The following is a 26074-nucleotide window of genomic DNA, read 5'->3' as shown; positions in this document are numbered from 1 at the left end:
ACAGATTGGAAGAAATGATGCTGAAAAGATCAATGAAATTTAACGCTGAGAATTGCAAGTTGTTATACTTTGGTAGGACGAAGAGAGAACCAATATAAACCACAAATCAAAATTAAATGGCATGATTAGCAAGTTTGCAGATGACACCAAAATTGGTGCAATAGTGGACAATGAAGAAGATTGTCTAAGGTTACAACAGGATCTAGATCAGTGGGCAAAGGAACAGCAGATGAAATTTAACTCAGAAAAGTGCAAAATGATGCATTTTGGGAAATTAAACCAGAACAGGACATACAGTACATAGTGCATAGCAAGTCCCTGGCAAGCCTTGGTGAACAGAGAAACCCAAGGGTACAAGTACAGAGATCACTGAAAGTGACAACACAGACAGGGTGATGAAAGCGGCACAAGGTATGATTGCCTTCATTGGTCAAGGCACTGAATACAAGACTTGGGCATCAAATTACAGTTATACAAAACATCGGTTCGGCTGCACTTGGAGCATTGTAGTGTGGTGACCAAAACATCACACAGGAAAGCTGTTATTAAACTAGAGAAGGTGTAGAAAAGATTCACAAGGACAATGCATGGATTGGAGGGCTTGTGTTATAAGAGGTTGGATAGGGTGGGTCTATTTTCCCTGGAGCGAAGGCGGCTGAGAGGTGACATGATAGGAGGTATATAAAATGCAAGGCACAGATAGAGTAGCCATCAAGAGTTCGTTTCCCATTATATGGATGTCTAAAACTAGAAGGCAGAGGCTTAAGGTGAGGAGGAAGTGTTTAAAGGGCATCTGAGGGGTAAATGTTGATATCTGGATTGAGCTGCCAGAGGTGGTGGTGGAAGCAGGAAAAGTAACATAAGAGTCATCTTGTCATGTACTTGAATGAGTTTGGCATAAGAAGGAATGAATGGCCCCTTTCCATGTTATTATTTTGTAAAACACACAATTTCCAAAAACCTAGTGTCAGAGTAGGAAATAAAGAAAGTCCTAAACCTATGCAATTCTCAAATTTGCAGTTCTGGGCATGGACATTTCAGCAACACTAAAGTGTGCCACTTTTCATTCATTACGATTCAGTCTTTACATTCTTAGGAGGTTTGGTTTGTCACAGAACACTGACAAACTTCTACAGATGTACTGTTTAAAGTATCCTGACTGTTGTATCATGGTCTGGTACGGCAATTTGAATTCGCAGGAACACAAGAAGCTGTAGAAAGTAGCAGACTCAGCCCAATACATCACAGCACATCCCGCTGCACCATTGGTGGTAGCTACAGGAGGCACTGCCTCAAGGAGGCAACATCCATCAAAGTAACCTCAACTTTGACTTTAAACTGGAGGAACAGAATTTTTTTTAATGTATCCGAATTGATAAGCTACACCATTAACTTTTTAATTATTTATATTCAATTTTCTTGAATTAAATGATACATATTTAGAAATAAAAGGTGCATTGAAGCAAAGACAGCTGAAGGGATATCATATATGAAGGAGGCAAGACAGGTTATTGGCTGAAGCAACCTCAAAAGTGTAGACAAATAACCAGTTCCATTTCTGCACTTTATAAATGATAATGCTGATACTGCTGGTACAAGTAATAGGACTGAAGACTGCATGCTGCTTCATTATACTGAAAATGAAATTTATGACAGCCATTTGCAAACCTTCCACTGGGTCCTCTACTATAATTGTGATTTTCCGGAGGTCTCCTTGAGAAAGCCGAAGAGTAACAATGGGGGAAATGAAAGGTCACAAGACAAAAGGATTAAAGGTTAGTATCAAATCTCGTGCATTTACACTGACCCCCCCGCCCCACCCCAAAAAATCATTTTCTATAGGTCATGGTACAATGGTGTTTCACTCATGGAAATTCTACACACCTACTCACCATGATTTCTTAAATCAAGACAAGATACTGGAAATACCTGGTGGTTCAGAAAGCATTCTATGGAGAGAGAAATATAGTTAAAATTTCAGTCAATGACTCTTCACATTAATTCCGATGCACATTAACTGTGTTCCTCTCTCCACAGAATTCTGCCTTATTTGAGTATTTCTAGGTCTTTTTCTTTTTAATTTCCGATTTTCAGCATCTGCAGTTTTTGATTTTCATTATCATTTCTTAGGTGATGCCTCCTGGGAAATCAGTTGTGTTATTTGAGAGGGGATCTTTTTTCTAACCAATTTTGTTCTTCTCCTTCAAAATGAACAATCCAGGAATGTCAATTTCAATAAAAACCCAAAAACACTGGTCACCATAGGTGATTATTGCAACAATCCAGGTGATTAGTTTATTTAACAACATTATTTAACAACATATGATTAATGTTTCATAAAGTCAGTAGATTGCATAGTGGCATATGCAAGCAAGCATTTTTGGTTAGTTAATAACTTACAAAATTTTTCACTGAAGATGAGATTTTTAGTCATTTGTTACCGATTAAGATCATGTGCCATGAGTTGAAACCAATTAAAAACCCATTCAAATCTCAACCAAACAATTCTGAAAAATCAGCCACATAGCCACATGCAGCAAACTGCTCGGAATAACAATTCTCCCCATTTCCTTTGCCAACCTGCACTTGAGCCAAGATCAATTAAACTTACAGAACAATGTAGGTAACATCCACGATCTTTTACTACAAATGTGTGGTGAGCCTTAAACAAAACTTTCAGGTAATTAATTCTTTAATTTGATTTCACCACCAAATCTATTCACTTTTTCCTTCAAGCTTCAAATATCTCATCAGTACATTCCCTAACTTACCATTCTTAATAGATAGTGTTGACAGTTTAACTGACTTTGGGAATGCAACAATGAAGTCTTTACCATTTTTGTTAATCTGCTACTTACGTAATTTCTAATTAGATCAATAAGTCATTAAGGGGTGGAACATTTACCAACCTGCTCTTTGTATCCCAGATATAAAAGGACTAATGTTGGGCTAAATATGACCCCTCTCCACTTGACTACAGTGTAGCAACTGAAAGAGCCCACTTGGCTCCGTACCCACATCAAACATGAAAAGTTCTGAGAGAGCTGTCAATTTATCTTCTATTAGGAGACAGAAAACACTAATAAAACATTCCACTTGTTAGTACACCTTGCAGCAAGCAAATTTTCATATATGCAAATCCTTGAAAGAAATCTCACTATACCTGGTGCATTTGTTGATGATATACCAGTATCAGAATGGGATCGGATATGGCTTTTCTTGAAGCCTCCCCTTTGTTCCAGAGCCTTGATTTCAGAGAAGCTGGAACTTCTTGGAATATTCAGTAAAGATGCACTACAGTTAACATTAATTTTAGGAACTTGCCCTGCAGCTAGAGCTATTTTCTGTGAACCTCCAGAATAGGAAGATGAGGTATCGCTGCATTGACTTGAACTTTGATCCCTCTGACCCAGGTTTCCAATAGCCAAATATTCTGGTCCATCATCAATTTCACTCGATCCCTCATCTTGTACTTCACCCCATGAGTCCTCACCATGGCTAACTGGGGTACTAACTGTTGTCTCACTGACTGGAGAAAATGGTTCCACTGAGGGAATGATATTGAACTGGTGGATGCCAGAGCCTTTATCTGGTATCAGTTTGTCTGTGGAATCTGGAAAGCATGTCAAATGGGCCTTCTTTCTGGTCTCTTGCTGAGTGTTATTAATGAACCCTTGTGGTGTAGCACCTATATCAATGTGGAAGAGAAAAAGGATCAGTTATAGTTTTGACAATTCAAATAGAAATCATATTCCACAGTCTGGATTGTTTGTTACTGAAAAGTATTAAAATAATTGCCCAATTCATGCACTGATACTTCTTTAGCAAACGAAGATCAATCATCAAATGGACAGTACTTCTCAATAAGGACTAATAAAATGAAAAGCCAGAACATCGGGGCTTTAATGTCTGTTCATAAAGCTATTATATATGACTAGTGTTCAAATTTTTGGATTTTGATAACTCATTACAATTGTGACTTCATATTGGCACGAAGATAAAATTCACATGATACAAGGCAGTCATTTGTAATTTTTCTTTGGTTGCCCATTCCAGCTGAGAGGGGGGCGGGGATGATACAGGCATCAAGAGTAAAGGTGATGTAAAGCGAGAAATACATTATTTAAGTGCACTGTACACCACACATGATCAAGGGCTAACTTCTCTTTAGTTAATTATTTGTACCTAAATATGATTGTTTGGTAATTCCCATGAATATAGACGGAATTTTACATAATTTATTTATTAATTGCAGAGAATTAAAAAGCTTGGAGAACTATTGTTTAAAATTTCTGCTTCAGCTTGAGAATAACTAAAAGGAATATATTACTGTAGAAATGACACTTGTATATGAACTACACACTATACAAAATTCATAATAAACCAAATTATTTGACATACCAAGACAATTACCCAGCAGCACAGTTTTGAAACAAATTGCCTGATTAATAATGCTGAAATTTTGTGCTAATGTAAAAAATTTAACATTACAGAAGTTTTCAACATCAGGCTCAAGTTTTATTTCCAAATTACTCTGCCATTCAATGCAAGATAGTGGCATGGAAAAAAAAGACTAAGTGAACATATATAGTTTTAACTATTTTTCACTTGCCTGAAATGTTTGAAGTAGAATGACCCGAGAGGGCGGTGTATGAGGCTGTATGTCTTTGTTGGCCTCCCTCTGAGAGGGAGGTACACTTGATACCAGGCAATGCAGTCAAACTTTGGCTTTTCACCATTGGTAAGAAGGTACCAAACTTCCTTGCAAACTAAAATTTATAAAAACATTGTGAGAAACATACTTCAACTTGTGTCGTCTTTATCTTTCCTGAAGCTGAAAGTCTAAACTGATGAGCCGAGTTTTCTGTTACACGTTAATTCATTCATAATTGGTATCTCTTAGATTCTGCTGCTGGAAAACTGCAAGACTTTAGACCCATAAGACCAACTCCTGCTACAAGAAAAGTTTTAGAATCAACCTTTTGACAGATGAGATTCTACACAAAAAAATGTGCCGATAATTAAATAGGGTTAGCAATTTAATAATAGAGTAAGTGCATCCTGTTTAATAACAAAGTACTCTCTTTCATAGAATTATGCCAGAGAATCTTACCACTGAGATAGAGATTATTCAATCTGTTGTACCTCTGCTAGGTTAATGAAAGGACATCAAGACCAAACCCCTGCATTCTTTCCATTACCATACAAGTTTGTCAACCTCAAACACCTGGCCATGTGGTTTCCACAACCTTCAGAAGTGTTCATATATTAGGAATTCAGACAACTCGATTTAATTTCTCACCCTTCAGGGTCTTTTGCCAATGGTTTTAAGTGACTTCAGGCCCAGCTGACCTATTTGCAAAAGGAGACTTGTTTTTTTCTCCCCCCCTCTGTCTACCACAAACTCCCATTGTGGTTTTAGCTTTCTCCATACCAATATGAACCAACTACCCTATCTTTCCTAGCTAATCAAAACAAAAATTCTTCATTCCAGTAATCCTCCACTCCACCCAAGGCTTGTTTACCTTTCCTGTAAAATTCTCAGAGACCTCCACAAAGCAAAGATGAGATTTTTCTGTTAATCTCATAACAGAGATGAGGATTTATATTTTAAAAAGTTAAATAATACCAAAGAAAGAAAAAGTCTATTTTACAATAAAAAATACATCTTTAATTTACATACATATTCTTGGCCAAGTAACAACATCAGCTGATTTGAATTTTTCTCTAGTGCTCACTCAATGCAATGGAAATATTTGTACAATCCCACTTGTTTAACCACAAACAAGAACTTTGGCAGACAAAACCCATCATACTCTGTGTTGACTCTGCCATGTACAATACTCATCTTGATATCACAAATCTCACTTTAAGGTTCTTTACTAATCTTGCTTTCCCATTTCCATCATGTAGTAGAAAATGCTAAACAAATCCAAGTATCTCCTTAAAGGAGCTAGGTTAATCTATCATGAGGCATCATCATCAGGTTCTTAAAGCAATGCTGCAGTGTTTTGGCAAGCACCATTTAAATGGAAGGAAGAAAGCCATGATCGATAAGCACTGGGTAATCCCACCAGGTACCCGAAAATGTTATATATTGCTATGTGTCTATATCTATATATATAATATATATAATATACACACACAACACACACACATAAACACACACATACATATACATACACACACTCGAACTTAATCTACTGGATGAAACATTGCATTGGCCTTCGATGGCAATGTACCACTTACTACATCACTTGTGTGACATAGCAGAATCTGTGCAGCAGTCTGTTACTATGCCAAGCTGTGTGACTGACCATGCTACTCAAGAAGGCAAGAAGTGAAGATCAAATACTTGTCTACTTATGGGTAAAATTACCAAAACAGTTCTCTCCAGGTGTTCCTATACAACTCCCAACAAATGGGTACAAATAGCCAAGGTGAAGACTGGCAACAAGTCACAAACCAAATTGCCAGCAAAATAAAAGGCAGAAAATAAATAATAATTAAAAAGCAATCCTATCTTTATCTACATACATCTACTTGACTATGCTTCACAATATCTACAAATGAAATCCTTCTCAAGTACTCACTCTATATCTCTTTGGATCTACCAATCTGAAAAAAGCTACAGCAGCTTCACAAATCGTTCATTACCTTCTCAAGGGCAATTAGGTATGAGCACCAAATAGTAAGCTTGTCAATAAAGCAATTTAGGTATCCCACAAAGTAAAGCAGCATTCTCAGTTATTCTTCTCTCAAAAGTATCCAATCATGCACTTTGGAAAGCTCTATATCATTGTCACTGCATGCAGTGTTAAGTGTTTTGTTAAAAAAAAGAGACTACTCTTACCACAGATGTGTCAATCTGAGCTAATATTTTAGGATTATTCTGTTCCACAGCCTCTAGACACTGGAACATTGCAGTCACATGGGGATCACTCAACAGAAAAGCAGTGTCTGCAAGACAGAAACAGCCTTCAATGATGATGTACACATTTAGAAAGCCATAATAAACTACAACCAACAGGAATATTTCTACAGAAAAGTCTTTTCCATTACCACACATCCTTCAGCTGTAGCACTTAATTTTGAATACGGTTATTCTATGTTAACCTTTTAAAATTAATGTCAACATTCATACTGATTTGAAACTCAAGTCAATTTTTGCACCTCATGGATATGGATATTAATGTAAATGCCCAATTTCAATTCCAAATTCACTGCTGAAATTACACTTCACTGTAGAGACTTAATGAACTTTACCAAATTAATTTTATAAAGTTTTTTTAAATAATCCTAATGTCAATTCCTTGGTTTTGTAAGCAGAGCCTGAAGTATGTTCTTAATATATTATCCTAATTTGCAACCAAGTGCCTGTGTTCACTCATTCTATAACCCACCATCTCAACCACTTTCTCAAATGCAGATTATGTACCTTTCTTAAGAATTTTTTCAACTTGCTTCAGTATTAGTACATGCGAATTAATTACTGCATAGTTCTTGCTCAGCAACATTGATCAGCTGGAATTGCCTTTCTGAATAAACAACAGACTTATATATTAAGGAAGATTCCAAGTTGAATACTTCTTGTGTGGGTTACCATGCGTATGGTTTTAGTGTGGCTTGCAGTGCTTGATTTTCCATCCAATTAAATCAAAATTAATTAAAAAACCCTTGAAGGAATTCCATTTACCAACACAACATGCTGTGACTGCTGTATTTCACTGTAGGATCCAACTGCAAAATCATGCCTGGTCTTTAGAGCAGGAGAAAGCCACTTGAGCTTGCTTTGCCATTCAAAATGATCATGGCTGATCTATGCTGGCCTCAACTCCTCTTCTGTGCCAGTTCCCCATAACCTTCAATTGTTCAACTATTTATCTATCTCCACCTTAAATATACTAAATGATCTCAAGGGCAGAGAATTCATGAGATTCACTATCTTTGAGGGGAAATGTCCACACATCTGTTTTAACTGACCAACCCTTTCTTTGGAGCTATGACCCCTTGTTTGTGACTCTCCCACTAGTGAGCCTTGTAGAATACTTCACATTTATCTCCTGATTGGAAATAATTATATTAACTTGTCTAATTTATGGGTTAATGAAGGAGAATTTCAAGCCTTTTGAATAAAAACCTCTCAACATTCACCTTTGCATGCTCAAGGATCTTATTCACAATGGAGAGGAACTGTTAAGTTGCATCTTACACAATATGGTTTTGAGTACATTCAGTTCTGTTGTACCTTTGTAAAACTTCCTTGTATACTTGTAGTTGCTGAGCAAAGGTCTTAGCTGCGATGACAAACAATGGAACTGGAGGCTGTGGTGTAGCCAATATTGTGCTTTCTGAGGATTACTCTTTGGGATAGATTGTTCATCGGTGTCCATCAACTAGAGAGTTTTACAAAAGATTTACAAATTATAAAACAACTTCTTCAATGTCGTGTGTCTTTAAACTGAAGATCTTTATGCCATATGAGAAAACAAAAAAAAAGCATTTACATCTATAATTGCCTGACCTTTCTCTTATAATTCAAGGATTTAAAAATCCAATTTCTTCTTCATCTAAATAACAAATCCAGATTTATGATGACTCATCTATTTTTTATGTTTAGAACACTTTATTTTAAGACATGTAGCACAATTTAATGGTGATACAATTATAAACTTGATCTCTTGAAGTCAGAGCATGATGCCAAGATGAAGGACTGCCACATTGCAGGCTTATAAAAAGGTCAAAATCACCTTAAACATCACTCAGTGGGAACCCACAGAACTTCACAAGGAGTACTTTAACAAAGAACAAACAGCTGATGATAGGGTAACATAACATTGTGTCAAAGCAGTTTGAGAAAATTTTATTAACTGTGCGGCCTAGCTTGGAACAGACTTGCTTTTGAGAATCACTAAAAGAAGTACATGGCAAAGCTCAAAATAAATAATTACAGATTCATCTGCTTGAATGGGATGCTAATACACGTGACCAGATAATGCAAGATGGAAACAAAATATTCAAAGAATAGGAAAAAAAAAGTATCAACATGTTGCTGCACCTGCAAGACTGTGGGCCAATTCACAGTAACCGTGCAACCCACGCAAATAGAGTCAAAAGAGTAAAGACAGGGGATCTGATACAGAACATCCTACCACAGATGCAAGTTTTATACTCAACAAGAAACAGCTGCAAGATATATTTAGAAAAATGTGAAGTAACTGCATAGCTAGAGGGAAAATACGTCTAGAGGTAGATAAGAGCAACCAAAATGTGTTCCAGAAGCTGAAAAAGAGAAACAAAGCTGATCTTGAAAGACTGACAGAAGCAGAGATCATGCCAGCACACACTTCTGTGCCATGGGGATCAAGCTTGCAATGTGGAAAAGCCTAACAGGGTATCTATTTGGACCCACATGCAAGGTATTAAAAAGGATCCATTATCCAATGAAGACTGTTAAAGATATCCTGCCAGGCCTGTAAAGAAAAAAAATCCACGGAGGCTGGTAACCAAGAATGGATTTCAGTATGTAGAATTTGACAATGGGACTTGCCACCATTTTGGAAGATGGTGGCTGAGGACACCTTTTGGGATTAGGACTACATTCAAAGGTTTCAGCAAAAGATCAATCACACTCTTTCAGGACTTGCCAGTGTGAAGACGATTGCAGGTGACATTCTTGAATGTGGAGAAGGGCAGACTGTAACAGAGGCAGAAAAAGACCATGAAAGTCTTAACAAACAGAAGCAGAGAGAAGCAGCTGAAGTGCAAGGTGCAGAAACTAAAGTTCAAGCTGAAGGCAGCTTCCTTCATGTGTCATGTGGTCACCACAGAGTCTCAAACCAGATCCAGCAAAAATAAAAAGGCATATATGGAAACGCTAAACCTGATAGATATTGCTGGCATCCACTTTCTAGGACTCAGTAGCATCTTAAGTTCCTACCCCATCCAAGTGTAAACCACAGGTACAATTGACAAGGAGCAAACAGTCCAATGAATAAAAGAGCCAGTGCTTTTCTACATCAATGACAAAAGAGCTGACAGTACAAGAAGATGCCTCAGAGTTTTGGAGCAGCTATCATGAAAGATGTCCAGCCAAAATATTCTTTTGACAATAATCTTCACTACATATTCGTAACTGAGCCAAAGAAGTGCAAACAACAAAGACCAATATTGACAAGAGCAGCAATGACTGGAGATGAATATTAAATACAAAAAGGAAATATCATCTTATTTGCTGGTTAATTGAACTATTTCCCCACTTCTCTCCACCCAAACTGAGTAGGTTGTTTTTAAATCACTTTCTGAAAACTTTTCCCTAGATCACCAAGACTGTTCACTGGATTATTTTGCTTGGTTTAAAAAAACTGATCATTAACATTGTAGGGAACATAAGAAATAGGAGCAGTAGGAGGCCATATGGCCCATCGAGCTTGCTCCACCATTCAATAAGATCATGGCTGCTCTGGCTGTGGACTCAGCTCCACCTATCTGCCTTTGCCCCATAACCGTTACTCCCCCTACTATGCAAAAACCTATCTAACTGTGCCTTAAATATGTTTAATGAGGTAGCCTCTGCTGCTTCCCTGGGCAGAGAATTCCACAGATTCACTACTCTGAGAAAAGCAGTTCCTCATCTCCATCCTAAATCTACTCCCCTGAATCTTGAGGCTATGTTCACTCTCACCTAAGAGTGGAAACAACTTCCCTGCCGCTATCTTGTCTATCCCTTTCATAATTTTATAAGATCCTCTCTCATTCTACTGAATTCCAGTGAGTGCAGTCCCAGGCGACTCAATCTTTCCTCATAGGCTAACCCTCTCATCTCCAGAATCAACCTAGTGAACCTCCTCTACACCACCTCCGAAGTCAGTATATCTTTTCTCAAGCAAGGAGACCAGAACTGCATGCAGTACTCCAGGCGCAGCCTCACCAGTACCCTGTACAGTTGCAGCATAACCTCCCTGCTCTTAAACTCAATTCCTCTAGCAATGATGGCCAACATTCCATTTGCCTTCTTGATAATCGTTGCACCTGCAAACCAATCTTTTATGGTTCATGGACAAGCACTCCCAAATTCCTCCGCACAACAACAGGCTGCAATGTTTCACCATTTAACTAATTATCTGATCTTCTATTTTTCCTTCCAAAGTGGATGACCTCACATTTACCAACACTGTACTCCATCTGCCAGACCCTTGCTCTCTCACTTAATCTATCCATCCCTCTGCAGATTCTCCGCATCCTCTACACAATTTGTTTTTCCACTCAATTTAGTGTCATCAGCAAACTTAGATATGCTACACTCAGTCCCCTCTTCCAAATAGTTAATGATTTGGAATACAATCTACGAATCTGTAATATTTCGGAAACTTCCATGTACTGTTCCACAATTGTTGGCATTGATGCTCCTTTTAAATGCAAAGCTAGTGAATCTGATTTTCTCTACACTCGTTTTACCTTTAAATGGGTTAACTATTGTGTTTATAGTAGTATCGTCCTCCATATTTCCATGACAGAAGAAGTAATTTCAGCACATTGCATCCATGCTCTCAAAATAATCCCATTCCCCAAATGATTTTCCTTGAAACCCATTCTCCCCACATTCCATTAAATGCCTTCAGCCATCCACATTCAAGGCATTTCAGAGTTGCCAATTAACCTACCAACCAGCACACCTTTGTCAAGTGGGAGGAAATTAGAGCAACCCAAGGAAATCTGCTCTGTCACAGGGAGAACGTGCAAGTTCTACACAGACAGCACCGGAAGTCAGAAGTGAACTGAATCAGAAGCAGCACTACTAGCTGCACCACTGAGCCTGATAATCAGTGTGCTAAAATAAAATCATCTAAATTAAACCTATAATAGTTTCACTTCCCAAATACTTTACAAGATTAAAGCAATGGTGAAAAACTATGCACAAGTGAAAACTTAAGGTTTTATTTTAACTTCATGTTCCAATTTCAACTTGGTTTTAGTCCCAAAAATCTTAAAGCATATTTTTTATGCTTGTCTGATGTTATGTGCTTGTGATGCTGCTGCAAGCAAGTTTTTCATTGCACTTGTACATACATGTATTTGTGCACATGACAATAAACTTAACTTTGACTTTAAATAGTTTCTTAAAAATACAAAAAAATTTAGACCTAACGTGTTTTTATAATCAAAATACACTTGCTCTCACTGATTATATTCATCCTTGTTACAAGCAACCAAAAAAAATGCTGCAGAGTCAGATTCAAGATTAGAATTCAAAACCAGACTGTGAATATATCATGCACTTTGTTTCCAAAATTTAAATTGCAATTGAAAATGAACTTACATTACTAATACAAGTAGTCTAGCATTCTCAACAAAGTCTCTGGAAATTTTGTGTCATTATTCAATAATGTCATTAAATTTATTAATAACCTTCAGAAAAATACCAATTATCATGAGAGCTAAAATTATGCTGCTTGCAAACCATTGCTGAAAGCAGCTTTATGCATGATTAAAATATGTAACTTGGAACATAATGTACTCTCAGTTGCAGATTATTTCAAAGTATTGCTGGTAGAAAACAAAAACTTAATGCTGGAAACTAAACAAGTCAGGCAGCATCTGTGGAAAGTGAAGTAGGAGTTAGTGTTTCAGATTGAAGACTTCATGAGATACTTTGAAGCACATCTTAAACATTGCATTTTAGTTCAATTTTTTTTATATGTGTGAGAATATTTAGAAAAATTAAGAGGAGGATTATTAATGATCAAAATAAAGAAACTGGGACTGGTAATGGACATCAAATATCAGAATTCAGCAATTAATATTGAGGCAAAAACTGAAAATGCTGGGAGAACATCAATGGAGAGAGAAACACACTTAAGGTCAGGAACTCTTGATCAGAACTGGAAAAGTGAGAACACAAGTGTGTTTTAAGTTGTAGAAAGGAAAAGGAAGAAGGGTGGAGAGAGGAGGGAATGAGTGAGATCAAACATATCAATGGAACCATTACTTTAAATTCCCACAGTTATAGAGTCACAAGAAACAAAACAAGTAGAAACTGAATTATCCAGCAACACCTATGGAGAAAGGGGAAAAAGAAAGGAACTTAAAACGTGTTTGTATTCTCACTTTTCAAGTTCTGATCAACGGTCATTCAGCAGAAATGTTTGTTTCTCTCTCTGTGGATGTTGCTTGACCTGTTGAGTTCTTCCAGCAGCTTCTGTTTTAGTTTTGAATTTTCAGTGTCTGCAGTACTTTTCTAGTTAATTTGGATATCGTTTTCTACTCCCTGTTCACCTCCCCTCAAACCAAGGTGACTGGTTTACAAGTTTCCTCGAAGTTTTCTCTCAACCATTGATTCTTTATTTTTACTTTGGGGGGGTGGGGGGGGGGTTGGTGGGGGCAGGCAAGGAAATCACTCCATATACATGCAATGCTGGAGAATACAATTCCAGCACCTTATAGTCACCGCACTGCATTTAAACAGAAGCAGCAGTGCTGATGTTACCAATTTTGTAGGACATCACACTTCATTACTAGGCAGGTCTTTTTTCTTGACACTGGTAGGTGCCTGGAACACATTGCCAGGGGAAGTGGTGGAAGCAGATGTGATAGCATAATTTAAGAGGCATTTAGACAGGCAGGGAATGGAGGGATATAGGTATACAACAGACTGCAGATGCTGAAATCTGGAGCAACAAACAAGCTAGAGGAACTCAGCTGGTCAGGCAGCATCAGTGGTGGGAAATAAACAGTTGACATTTAGACCACGTGCAGGCAGATGAGATTAGTTTAATTTGGCATCATGGTGGCACAGGCATCATGGGCTAAAGGGCTTGTTCCTGTGCTATACTGTTCTACGTTCCAATATTCAGTTAGATCTGAGCTTTGAGAGATCAATAACAGGAAATTAAAGAGAAAATTAGTACTGCAAATTTTGCTTTTAGGAAAGTGGCAGCAACAATCAAATTAATTGTAATACATCTGAATATGAAGATTCATTACAAAGTTTCAAATCCTGTAGAATTTGAAAAATTTAATTGGTCAAAAACATTAATACCTTACAAAACTGCAAGTGCAAAAGATTACAATGTTGTAATACACACTAGAATGTTGTTTAATTGAGAGCAAGATACTTAAGACTCAGCAGAAGAAATGAAAACAACAAACATGGGATAAAAGCACATCTTCTGCAATAACCAAACATCCAGGCACAATGAACAAGCACCAAAAGGGTAAATATCTTGTAATGTCACTTACGTTTCTCTGATTTACCTGTTCAATATGGTGGGCAAGGTGAGGACTGACCCAGCAGACATCTTTCACAAATGGCCAGTAATCTTTATGCTGTAAATATATCTGATTTATTGAAAACAAAATTAATGATAATATTTGTATACTAACACTCTAACATTGACAACATACTCTTCACAAAGTTATTTGTTTCCTTTGTCCCAGGTCTAATCACTAGAACCAAATAGCACACTTATGTGGCAAATGCTAAAAGCAGTCAATATTTTCTTATCTCAGTACACAACTTTAAAACTTAATTCCTATTAAGGCAATTGCAACTCCATATGTGATGCTTCAAGAACTGCCTTGCAACTCTTACAAAGTAAAAAGAGAGATACTGAAAATCAAATCCATTTTTCTTCGTTTAGTTTGGGTTTTATAGTTTATCATTGATTTTATTTTACTACTATGAGCTCACGGTCAAACAAATTTAAAGTAATGAATATTCTGCTAGAATAGAGTTTTCATACATTGCAATAACTGCAGTGACTCCAAATGACAGTGAATTGAGTATCAGGAGTGCAAAATTAAAGACATCCATACCTTCTTATATGCCTTATCAAAGCATTAAGGTTTATAGTGACCATTTTCAGCTTTCAGCAGTATAGCAAAGCAAAAGCAAACTTCCCATGAGGAAGGAAAATAGCTTGAATAGAATGCAGCCAAGAGGTAGTTGACATTCTTGTAACAGTTTATGGAAACCCCCAGATCTGCAACATGAGTCACATAGTACAAAACTACTGCAGTGGCAGTCACATGATATAACCGAGGGAGTCAATTATCGGAATTTAAAATAAAACAGCACAAAATTGAGTGTCTCAGGATATTTTCCAAGTCCCTTTATTGAGTTTGTTTTGTACCCCATGAATTCAAGTTAATTAATTATTTTCAACATGTCACAACTAAAAATAGGAAGCCAAACCTAAAAAAACTGAAAATTATGATTTCTAACCTAATAACTCAAATAGCTGCATCATCTTTGGATTCTCAAAACAGATTTATAGAAGAGAAAAGATGTAGAATGTTAAGACAAAACAAAGTTCAGCTCTGAATTACTGAACAAATATGGTTTTAAGCTCAGTGGTATGTAAATACTTCTCTTTTTTCCCCCTAGCGTAATACATTAAAGCATGTTGCCAAAAATACAGGCTAAATGTACTCCAACCATTGCCAAGAAAGTTAGTTTCAAATGAACAGATTAAACAAGCTTAACCCAAACTCAATTACCACTACTGTTAATACAAGAATAATCTAACAGCGTAGGTTTTCAATTTAATCTTCGACAGCATAAACCAAACCATTTCAATAGAATTATTCTGACAAAGGGTCTTTGACCTGAAATGTTAACTCTATTTCTCTCTCCAGTAGGTACTGCCTGACCAGTTTCCAACATTTTCTAATTTTATAGCAGATTTCAAACACCTGTGTTTATTTAATTTTTAGTAGAAGTATTACTGCCCAAGACTTCAGTCCTCCTAGTACCCAGTCCATCAGTTTGTGAAAATTTAGTCAAAGAGCAAAAGCAAAAAAATCCATTCACTAGAGGAAAATAGCAATTCAACAACTTTGCTTGAAACATCTCCAAACAGGACGAGTCAGAGCCAGTTGATGGCAAGTTAGACAAGTCACCCTGGAAGGACTTTAAAACAATTCTAACAGAATCTGTTAGTTTTACACCAGCTTCTATCAAGCCATGGATGTGTAGTTAACAACAGTTTCAGCTATTAATGTAAATCTTTTCCATGGAGCTTAGTGGATGGTTAAGATACTAGATTAGCTTCCAAAGGTATGGACTATTGATCCAGATATATGAGTTCTAATCCCATCATAGCTACGGAAGAACTTGGGTTTAAGTAATTAACTACATGTTTCACATCCGAGGAGAGATTGGATAGGCAAGATTTGCTTTCCCTGGAGCAGAGAAGGAGAACCTGAGGGGCAGAGATATGGTAGATGGCAGGAAACTTTTCCCCCCAGCAGAGATGTACAAAATTAGAGCACATAAGCACAAGTTTAAGGAATAAGAGGTTTAGATAGGATCAGAGGAAGAATTTTTTTTGGAATCTGAAATGTACTGCCTAAGTGGATGATGGAGGCAGGTACACCCAATAAATTTAAGTATCTAGACAAGCACTTGATTTGTCGACACATAGAAGGCTATGTGTTGTCGTAAAAACCCTTCTGGTTCACTTGCATCACTCAGTGAAGGACATCTACCATTCCTAAGTGGTCTGGCCTATGTGACTAGACCCACCAACGCAAGGGCTTCCAAAGGCCTTTTCAATTCTGTGGTAATGAAGGATGGGCAATAAATATCAGCATTTATAGCCAAGTGCACACCCCATGGACAAATTAAAAACAAAAGATGTCCCACATAAGTAAACATCACCTCCTTAGCTGCATTACCAATTCTCAATTCAGCTAGGCCTAGCAGTACAAGTCTACAATCAAAATTTAAATCCACATTACACAAGAGCTCAGAAAATAGCAATTATTAGAATGTGCAGCAATAAGGATTAATTCTCTAATCAATTAATTCCTGAATTTTATACTCTTAACATTCATAATTCCTTTCCCCCTTACAGATGCTGCTTGACCCACCAGCAGGGTCTTCTGCTGCAGATTCCAGCATCTGCGCACTCTTGTGTCTCCAAAATTAATTCTTATTGTTCTCCTCGATTTCTGCCCCCCACCCAACACCAGGGTTCAAACAAATTACATTTGTTTTTGTTTCTATTCATTTGTGCGGATCTGGGCATCTCTGGCAGTGCCAGCATTCATTGCCCATCCCTAATTATCCCCGTGAAAGTGGTGCAGAGTCACCTTCTTAAACCGCTGCAGTACTTTGGATGAAGTTACTCCCAAATTGCTGTTGGGTTGCACACTTCAAGATTTTGATCCAGTGATGAAGGAGCAGTGATACATTTCCAATGATTTATTATAATTTTTAACTAAAACTCTTGCGACATCTGCTAAATTTAATTATGTAGACTCATTCATCTATTTTACAATGACAACTTCACTACCTTATAGAAACAAAATTTCACATCTTCAAAACTAATTCCCAAAGGCAAAAATCAAACTGGGCTATACATCAATTGAAATAGAAAAAGCATGACATAGCCACATCAAATGCGATTGAGAGTGTGCTTCTGTATCCTGCTTTTTCAACAGTTCTGCACTCCTGAAAACATATCAATTCAGACGATTTTGAACTACAAATCACAATGGCTAAATAATTCACTCTCTGATATTCAGGAGAAATAAGAGTCATAAAGTTTTAAGGATAACATGTTGCTCATCCTACAGCACGAAAAAAAAATCAAGACCTTGTCTTCCAGAAGTCCATGACACATGATGTTGTTCATTTCCTTGCAGAGTCGCTCCAATCCTCCATATTTGGACCAAACATTTGGATTGTTGGTTGACAGCAGTCCCTCCACAGTAGTCTTCAAGGCACCCAAAAGCTTCCAATGTTCTTGCCTAGGACAGATTTAATGACAATGAGAACTATGGTTACATAACCTGGTACAAGAACAGTTTATTTAACTCTAAATCTACAATGTGGTACATTCAAATACCTCTGAAATGGCCTACCAAGCCATACAGCTCAAGAGCAATTAGGGATCAATGAATTCTTCAGAGATACCCAGTTCCCAAAATAAAAATCTTAAAAAGGTTTGCATTCTCCTAATTCTCAGGTTCCTTGTATTACAATAATGGCATACTTCACCGTACAATGAAAAATTCAATTAATTCTACATTAATCATTTTGAATCAGCTATTCTGATAGCTTTGCAATTACAGGCTCTAAGTTAATAACCCAAGGGAATGGCTTATTGAACTTTGTACTTTCAAAAATAAAGAAGTCAATTTAAAAAGTTGTCAAGAATCATACCACATAATGGAAAGCAGCAAAACTCATATTTGCTTCTGCTATGAGGATCATTCCATAAAAATTAACTTTATTCATCTAAAATTGTTGCTTGAGCATATTGCAGGTTATGCACATAAACATAACATTTATTAAAAGGATCTATATTTGCAGCACTGAATTTGTAATAGAAGGAGTTTGACAAGGAATTACAAAAATCTGTTTAAAATAATGACCACAACTTAATTGCTGCTTTAACGACATGTCACAATTAGCACACCATTCGGCCCAATTTAAATAATGTATCAGAGGAGAAACACAAAAAAACTAATGTGTCAAGAAGGATACCTTGGGTTTTTACTTCCTGGAACTAAAAAAAGATTAATTCAATGCAAGTTAAACGTGAAATTAAATCAAGAGATTGTGGACTACATCTTAGGGGAAAAGAACCCATGTACAAGTAGTGGGGAGGAGACCCAAGGTTGAGTCAATTGGTGGCTGCTATGAAAGCAATGAAGATATTAGCATTTCAGAATATAGTATTACACAATTTATACAGCACAGAAACAGACCATTTTGGCTGACCAGTCCAAGCCAACACTTAGGTTCCACTTAAGCCACCTCCTCTGCTCTTTCAAAACACTTAACAAAATATTAACTCTTTCATACTTAGGTATTGATAAAGCTTTCTTGCAACTGCATCCATACTACTTGCCACAATTTCTTCCACGATTGTTCTGTTCAAGCTGGATAAAGAGGTTTCTCCTGAATGTTCTATTGGTTGATTCTATTTTATATTTATGGCACTTAGTTCTGATCTCCCAAGCATGGAAAAATATTTTCTGTAATTATCCTATAAGAACCCTACAGACCTTGAAAACTTTTATTACACCAACTTCACTTTTCTTGAGAGAGAAAAAAAGTCCCAACCTGTTCAAGGGTAATGGAAGCAGAGTGGTTAAGTGGTCACAGACAGAATTCTGGACCACCGATTCAGAGGCGAGTTTGAATGCCACCATAACAGCCGGAGAATTGAGAACCAGGTTTCTAAGTAAACCTGTTTTTTGTTTAAATAAAAGAGCTTTTGTTATTAATAGAAACCATGAAACTATTGCTTTTTCATAAAAGAATGCCTGGTCACTAATATTCATCTGGAAAGAAAACCAACCATTCTTACCCTCTTTGTGCTGCCAGATACTCCATTGCCTCATCAATTCAGGGTAATTAAGGTGTACAATTAATGTTGGGCATTGCCACATCCCATAAAAAATAATTTTGCTGATAAGTATACTATTCCATATTGATAGCAATTTTAACATTGTCTTTTATCTGCAAGACTGAATAAAGTATCTTTTACTCAATTGGTGAGCATTTCCTGATACTCCAAAATAGCAACTAGTCACCTAAGAAATGGAATCAGCATAAATAACAATGGAATTCTTTCTTTTTCAGCACTGAAGATCACAAAAGAAGTAGTCATAGAGTTGTACAGCACAGAAACAGGACCTTTGGCCCAACTCATTCGTGCTAACCAAGGTGCATTCCTGAGCTCTTCCCATTTGCCTGTGTTTGGCCCATATTCCTCTACCTTTCCTATCCATGTACATGTCTAAATGTCTTTTAAACATTGTAATTATACCCATCTCTGCCACTTCTTCTGGCAGCTCATTCCATATACCCAACACCTTCCATGTGTAAAACTTGCCCATTAGGTCCTATTTAAATCTTTCTCCTCTCACCTTAAACCTGTGCCCTCTAGTTTTAGACTCCCTTACCTAGGGAAAAAGACTGTGACCATCCACCTTATCTGTCCCTCCTGATGTTATAAACCTCTACAAGGTCCCCCTTCAGTTTCCTTCGTTCCAGGGAAATATGTCCCCAGCCTATCTAGTCTCTCCTTGTACCTCAGGTCCTCCAGTGAGGGCAGGCACGGCAGTGTAAAGGGAAGGCATGGTAGTGTAGCAGTTTGCGTATTGCTATTACAGCGCCAGCAACTTGGGTTCAATTCCCGCTGCTGTCTGTTAGGAGTTTGTACACTTCTCCCTGTGCCCCGTGTCTGCGTGGGTTTCCTCTGGGTGCTCCGGTTTCCTCCCACATCCCAAATACATATGGGTTAGGAAGTTGTGGGCACGCTACGTTGGCACCAGAAGCATGGTGACACTTGCGGGCTGCTCCCTGAATACTCTATGCAAAAGATGCATTTCACTGTGTGTTTCAATGTACATGTGACTAATGAAAATATCTATCACATCCTTGACAATCTTTTCTGCACTCTTAGTTTAAATCACATCCTTCCTCTAGCTGGGTGACCAGCATTGCACACAATACTCCAAGTGTGGTTTCACCAATATCTTGTACAGCTGTGACATGATAAGCAATGCTGAACCAACAATTATTCCAACCTCAAAATAAAGCAACACAAAAGTTCAAGTCAAATAGTATAGAGAAGACATAATAATTAGTACAAACTTAACCCAGCTATACAGATTTCCATTAGCAGAGGTCTTACAAGAATTTGATTATAATAAAAACATTCTTCAGCTGGTCAGATATTCAACACATCAACACGCGAAATGTAATCAAGGTAAATATTTCTTTGACAGGCTGTGAAGATCCTACACAGAATAAATTTGGGCAATCGTATTACAATTTCTGGAGCCCACAATCTAGAATGCAAATATATTCTTAACTTGATACTGCACTGGTTCTTCCTAATTCAAAATATCTTCAGTTTTTTCTGTTAATTGAATTGATGCAGACAACCTCATTTTATTAACAGTGACTTTATTACAGTTCTATTTTCCCCCCAGCAAGTCAACTTTGAGGTAACAGGAGCATGCTGTATATGGCTAACTCAATTAAAAATACCTGACATTTGAAGAAAGAAAAGTGGTCATAAATTGTGCAAATTGAAGCTCCAAGGTTGTCAATGAAGCACCAAAGGAGCAGTGACGAAACTGAAAGAATTCCATTCTCCAGCATCATCACATTCCTTGGAGGTTCTTTTGGTCACCAATTTGAATACAAAATGGAATAGCTCCAAGATATATGATAAGTGACATCATAAATGTTAGTGACTTGTGGGAACTTTCCAGTTTACTTGTGACATCAGCAAACATTTAATAGCCTGAGCATTGATGTTTAGCTTTTAAAAGAACTTAAACAAGAGACAATGTTTTTGTGATATTTGTTGCTCAAAAATGTACTACTGGAGCAATAAAGTTTTTTTTTAATCTGTACTATTTGTATGATATTCATTGTCTTTAAAAGGTGATGGAAGCAAAGGCGATCAACAGGTTCAAAATGAAATTGGGTGGGCACAAGCAAAGTGAACTATCTGGGCTGCGGGAATAAAGCAAGCGAATGGTAATAACTGGATTGCTCTACACGAACTTGATGGGTCAAGTGGCCTCCAATGCTGTAATTACGCTATGATTCTGGCTGCAGTTTCAGCCTTCATATGCTTGCTGTGCACATTCTGTACTCAAAATTGCTGAAATTCCAAATATAAAAACACACAAGAATCGTGATAATCCAAATAATTGGGCACACTGTCGCACCTTTCAGCCAAGGCGCTAATACATACATAAAGCTACAGAAATCTATAAAATATCCAGTTAGGGCAAATGGCCCAGGCGTTTCTGCAGCTCCAGCAGAAGATCGTATTTGTTTCGAAGCCAAGTGTCATTGAAACTGCCTCTTCCCACTTGGTGTTACGCTCCTCCTAAATAACTCACAGCAATGTCTGCTACAGTTCACCTAATTCTCATTAAACATGACCTGAATAACGTAAACGACCTTAAACGACGAATTAGGAAGGAATCACCCAGACACAATAACCCACAGCTCAGGCCATCACTGCCCGTTGATCAGCCAGGACACACACACGGGTCGCCGCAGCAGACTGGGCCAGTACCTGCACTCCTCCGCTTCTGTGCTCTCCATGTCATGGAACCAGGTACCCTCGCTCCATGTCGACAACATGTCCTCCACGACCTCAGCACCTTCCAGACGCTTCTCGCAAGCTTCTCAAGTGTCCGCCCCAGTGGTTGTCACCCCCTTATTCCGAGCCGAAATACACCCTTCTCGCTACCGCAACGCCGTACACTCCCAACCAGCGGGGCCAGGCGCTGACCACAGCCCAATTCCCAGCCTCCCCCACGGCCCCGGCCCCGCCTCTCGCACCACGTGACGCATAGCTCCACCTTGCCAGGAGCCAAAGCATCCGAGCAGGGAGGCTGGTGCAGGGTGCGGCCATTCAGCTGGGATAATGGGGTTGCTTAACTCATGTACGCTTGAGGATTTCTTCGATAGTAGGTTATTGGTGGCGTTTCATGCTGTCGTTAACCTAGTTATAAAAGGTGCAGAAAATGCTGGGAATTCTCAGCAGGTCAGAAGGGGAATTGTAGTGATTAGGCTGATAACCTTTCATCACAACCAGGTATCTGGTTACCAACCTATGAGGAGCACAGGAACGGGAACTCCAAAACTCTGCTGTGTACCTCCGCTCATTTACCAGCCTTGGCTCCATTTTTCCTGGTACCTATACCAAACAAAAATCTATTGATCTCCAGTTCTTGAGACAGAAAAGTGCTTTTCTATATGTACCTTTGTGTGTTTTCATTACACTGATCTTGATTAGATAGGGGAGCCAACATAGGAAGGCAAATGGTATGTTTTTTATTGCATGAAGAGTTGAACGCAAGATCAATGGTGGGAAAGTTGTTGGAGGGGATTCTGAGAAACAGGATTAATTTACATTTGAAGACAAGTCCAATTTACATCTGGCAAGGTAAAGTCAGCATAGCTTTGTGCATGGGAAATCATGTTTCACGAATTTGAGTTTTTTTGAAGCGGTGACTAAGACGATTGATGAGGGCAAGACAATAGATGTTGTATATGTGGACTTTAGCGAGGCCTTTGACAAGGTCCTGCATGGTAGGCTGGTCTGGAAGTTAGAACACATGGGATCCAGAGTGAGCTAGTCAATTGGATACAAAGTTAGTTTGGTGATAGGAGATAACAGGTGGTAGTGGAGGATTGTTTTTGGGCTGGAGGCCTGTGACCAGTGATATGCCACAGGCATCGGTGCTGGGTCCTCTATTATTTGTCATTTATTAATGATTTGAATGAGAATGTAAGTGGCATAATTAATAAGTTTGCAGATGACACCGAAAATGGTGGTGTGGTGAGTAAGGTTGGAACAGGATATTGATCAGCTGGGAAAGTGGGCAAAGCAATGGCAGATGGAATTAGTTCAGACAAGTATAAAGTGATGCATTTTGGGAAGTTACACCAAGGCAGGACATACACAGTGCATACCCTGGAAAAACCTTGGGTCACAAGTACACAGATCCCTGAAAGTGGTTACACAGATCTCTGAAAGTGGTATCACAGGTAGTAAAGAAGGCGTTTGGCACACTTGTCTTCATCGGCTGAGGCACTGACTACAGGAGTTGAGATTTCATATTATGAGACATGCCCTCTTCAGGTTACTACCATCAGGGAGGAGGTACAGGAGCCTGAAGACCCACACTCAACGTTTCAGAAATAGCTTCTTCCCCTCCGCCACCCAATTTCTGAACGGTCCATGAACATTACTTCATTATTCCTCTCTTGCATTATTTATTTATTTTTGTTACACTGTAATTTTTATATCTTCATGTCTTGCACTGTGCTGCTGCTGCAAAACAACAAATTTCATGACATACGTCAGTGATAATAGATCTGATTCTGAGTTGACAAGATGTTGGTTGGGCTGTACTTGTAGGTATTGTATGTAGTTCTTGTCATCACATTACAGGGAAGATGTGATTAAGCTAGAGAGGATGCAGGAAAGAGTCACAAGGATGTTGCCTGGATTGGAGGGTTTGAGTTATAAAGAGAGATCAGATAGGCTAGGTCTGGTCTCTCTGGAGCAATGGAGGCTGAGAGGTGACTTGGTAGAAATACATAAAACTGTGAGAGGCATAGGCAGGGTAGATAGCTGGAGTCTGTTTCCCATGACAGGGGTGTTTAAAACAAGAGAACATTGGTTTAAGGTGAGAAGGAGTTTTAAAGAGGATCTGAGGGTTACATTTTCCACAAAGAGTAGTTGGTATCTGGATTGAGCTGCCAGAGAAAGTGGTAAACTGAGGAACAGTAACAACATTCAAAAGGCATCTGGACTGGTACTTGAATGACCAAGGTATAGAGGGACATGGAATTGATGCAGGCAAATGGGATTTATATAGCTAGGCGTGATGGTCAGCATAGGCGCAGTGGGCCGAAGGTTCTGTTTCTATGCTTTACAATTCAAACACAGCCCCTAATGGGACTGTGCCTGAAATAATATGTTAAGCTGTGGTCACCCTGCCTAACAAATGATATACCTAAGACAGAGAGTGCAGCAAAGCTTCACCAGATATTTTTTCCTGGGATGGTGGTTTGTGTATGACGATCAAGCAGATTGGATCTATGCTCTCTGGAGCTTGGGAGTATTAGAAGTGATCTCATTCAAAATTACAAAACTTTTTCTGGTTTTGACAGATAAAGTTAATATTCCCCAGACTGGGCTGTTAAAAACCAGGGATTACAGTCTCAAAATAAGGGCTTGGTATTTAGGACTGAAATAAGAAGAGATGTCTTTACCCAATTAGTAGTGAATCTTTGTAATTCTGTATCTAGGAAGGCTGAGGAGATTCAGTCTCTGAGAATATTAAAGGTGGATTGATAGGCTTTTAGATATTGGGAGAAACAAGGGATAATGGGGTAAGTACAGGAATGTAGTGGCAAAGTAAAGATCAGTCATGACCCTATTGAATGGTATTGCAATAACAATGGACCAAATGGACTATTCTTGATTCTGTTTCTTATGACTGTGTTGAAAAGGGTCTATGTACAGACATTAAAAGGATGGTCAGAATTTGACCTGTGAATAGAAAAGAAACGGAATCCATTCCACATTTGTTGCAATGAAGTGTTTAAAGTATTTACACCAACTACTTTGAAGAAAAATTGATGGAAACTTCTTACTGAACACATCACAATGAAAGCAATTGCAAGAAGTTTGGTTGCTGGCCCTGTTTGGACAGCGACCTTGAATCATTGGCATGTAATGCAGTATTTATCAAAATTGTAGAAAGAAGCCACCAGAAACTATTTTGCAATCACAGACATGGCCTTCTGGACATTTTCAGAGAGTACATATAGACTTCTGTGAAAAAGGGATTGACAATCCTTTGGAATGACAGTTCTTGATCGATAACCACTTGGAGTGATGGACCACTACTGAACGTTGCATAGGGTTGAGTTCAGGCCTGTATGTAAATGCAAGTTCTGAGTTCTGGTCTACTCTGCTCACAAACTTTGTGAAACAGATTGGTACTGAATATACTCTTATTTCTTTGAAGCATCTGGCTTCAAATGAAGCAGCCAAGACTTCAGTAAAATAGTTACAAAATCTAGCCAGCCTCCACATTCAACAGATCATCCTCCGCAATCTCCCTTCATAACCCTCTGGTATTGGTCATTTGCTCTGCCTACCACTCCCCATTGTGTGGCAGTTTTTCATGCAACTCCAGGAAGGGCAACACCTGTCCTTTAACCCCTTCCCTTAACACCATCCAGGAACAACAACAGCCTTTTCTGGTGAAGCAGCAATTCATTTGCACCTCTGATCTAATGTTCTTCATTCACTGTTCTCAGTGTTGTCTCCTCTACATTGGGAGCACTTGTACTCAGTCCACAGAAATGACCCTGAGCTTTCAGTTGCCTGCCCCTTTAATTCACCATCCCACTCTGATCTCTATATCTTGCGCTCATATAACAAGACCTAATGCAAGCTCAAGGAACAATTTCTCATCTTCCATCTGGGCACACTGCAACTTTCCATACTCAATATTAAATTCACCAACTTTAGATAACACACTCCTTCTTGTGTATGTAAGA

The 26074-nt window shown here is 38.3% G+C and overlaps 1 protein-coding gene across 4 annotated transcripts in view; it reads right to left on the bottom strand.

Moving 5' to 3' along the window:
• Positions 1 to 22401, bottom strand: part of rubcn (rubicon autophagy regulator) — a 52662-nt gene extending 30261 nt beyond the window's left edge. Inside the window, exons 1-8 of one of the 4 annotated variants that reach the window (XM_052017308.1) lie at positions 22062 to 22290; positions 17601 to 17754; positions 14239 to 14337; positions 8249 to 8396; positions 6854 to 6960; positions 4613 to 4769; positions 3164 to 3688; positions 1669 to 1713 (exon numbers count right to left, since the gene is read on the bottom strand). In XM_052017308.1, coding sequence (XP_051873268.1) covers positions 1669 to 1713; positions 3164 to 3688; positions 4613 to 4769; positions 6854 to 6960; positions 8249 to 8396; positions 14239 to 14337; positions 17601 to 17754; positions 22062 to 22129 — 1303 coding nt within the window. In that variant the 5' untranslated portion in view covers positions 22130 to 22290. Of the gene's footprint in view, positions 1 to 1668; positions 1714 to 3163; positions 3689 to 4612; positions 4770 to 6853; positions 6961 to 8248; positions 8397 to 14238; positions 14338 to 17600; positions 17755 to 22061 lie in introns of all 4 variants that reach the window. The other 3 variants (XM_052017310.1, XM_052017312.1, XM_052017311.1) reach the window with 3 other exon arrangements.
• Between the last annotated feature and the right edge of the window lie 3673 nt (positions 22402 to 26074).

This window comes from Pristis pectinata, chromosome 6 (assembly GCF_009764475.1).
Source record: "Pristis pectinata isolate sPriPec2 chromosome 6, sPriPec2.1.pri, whole genome shotgun sequence".
In the NCBI taxonomy this organism is placed as follows: domain Eukaryota; kingdom Metazoa; phylum Chordata; class Chondrichthyes; order Rhinopristiformes; family Pristidae; genus Pristis; species Pristis pectinata.
Note: the sequence above shows the minus strand (reverse complement) of the source record. Positions and strands in the feature narration are given on the sequence as shown.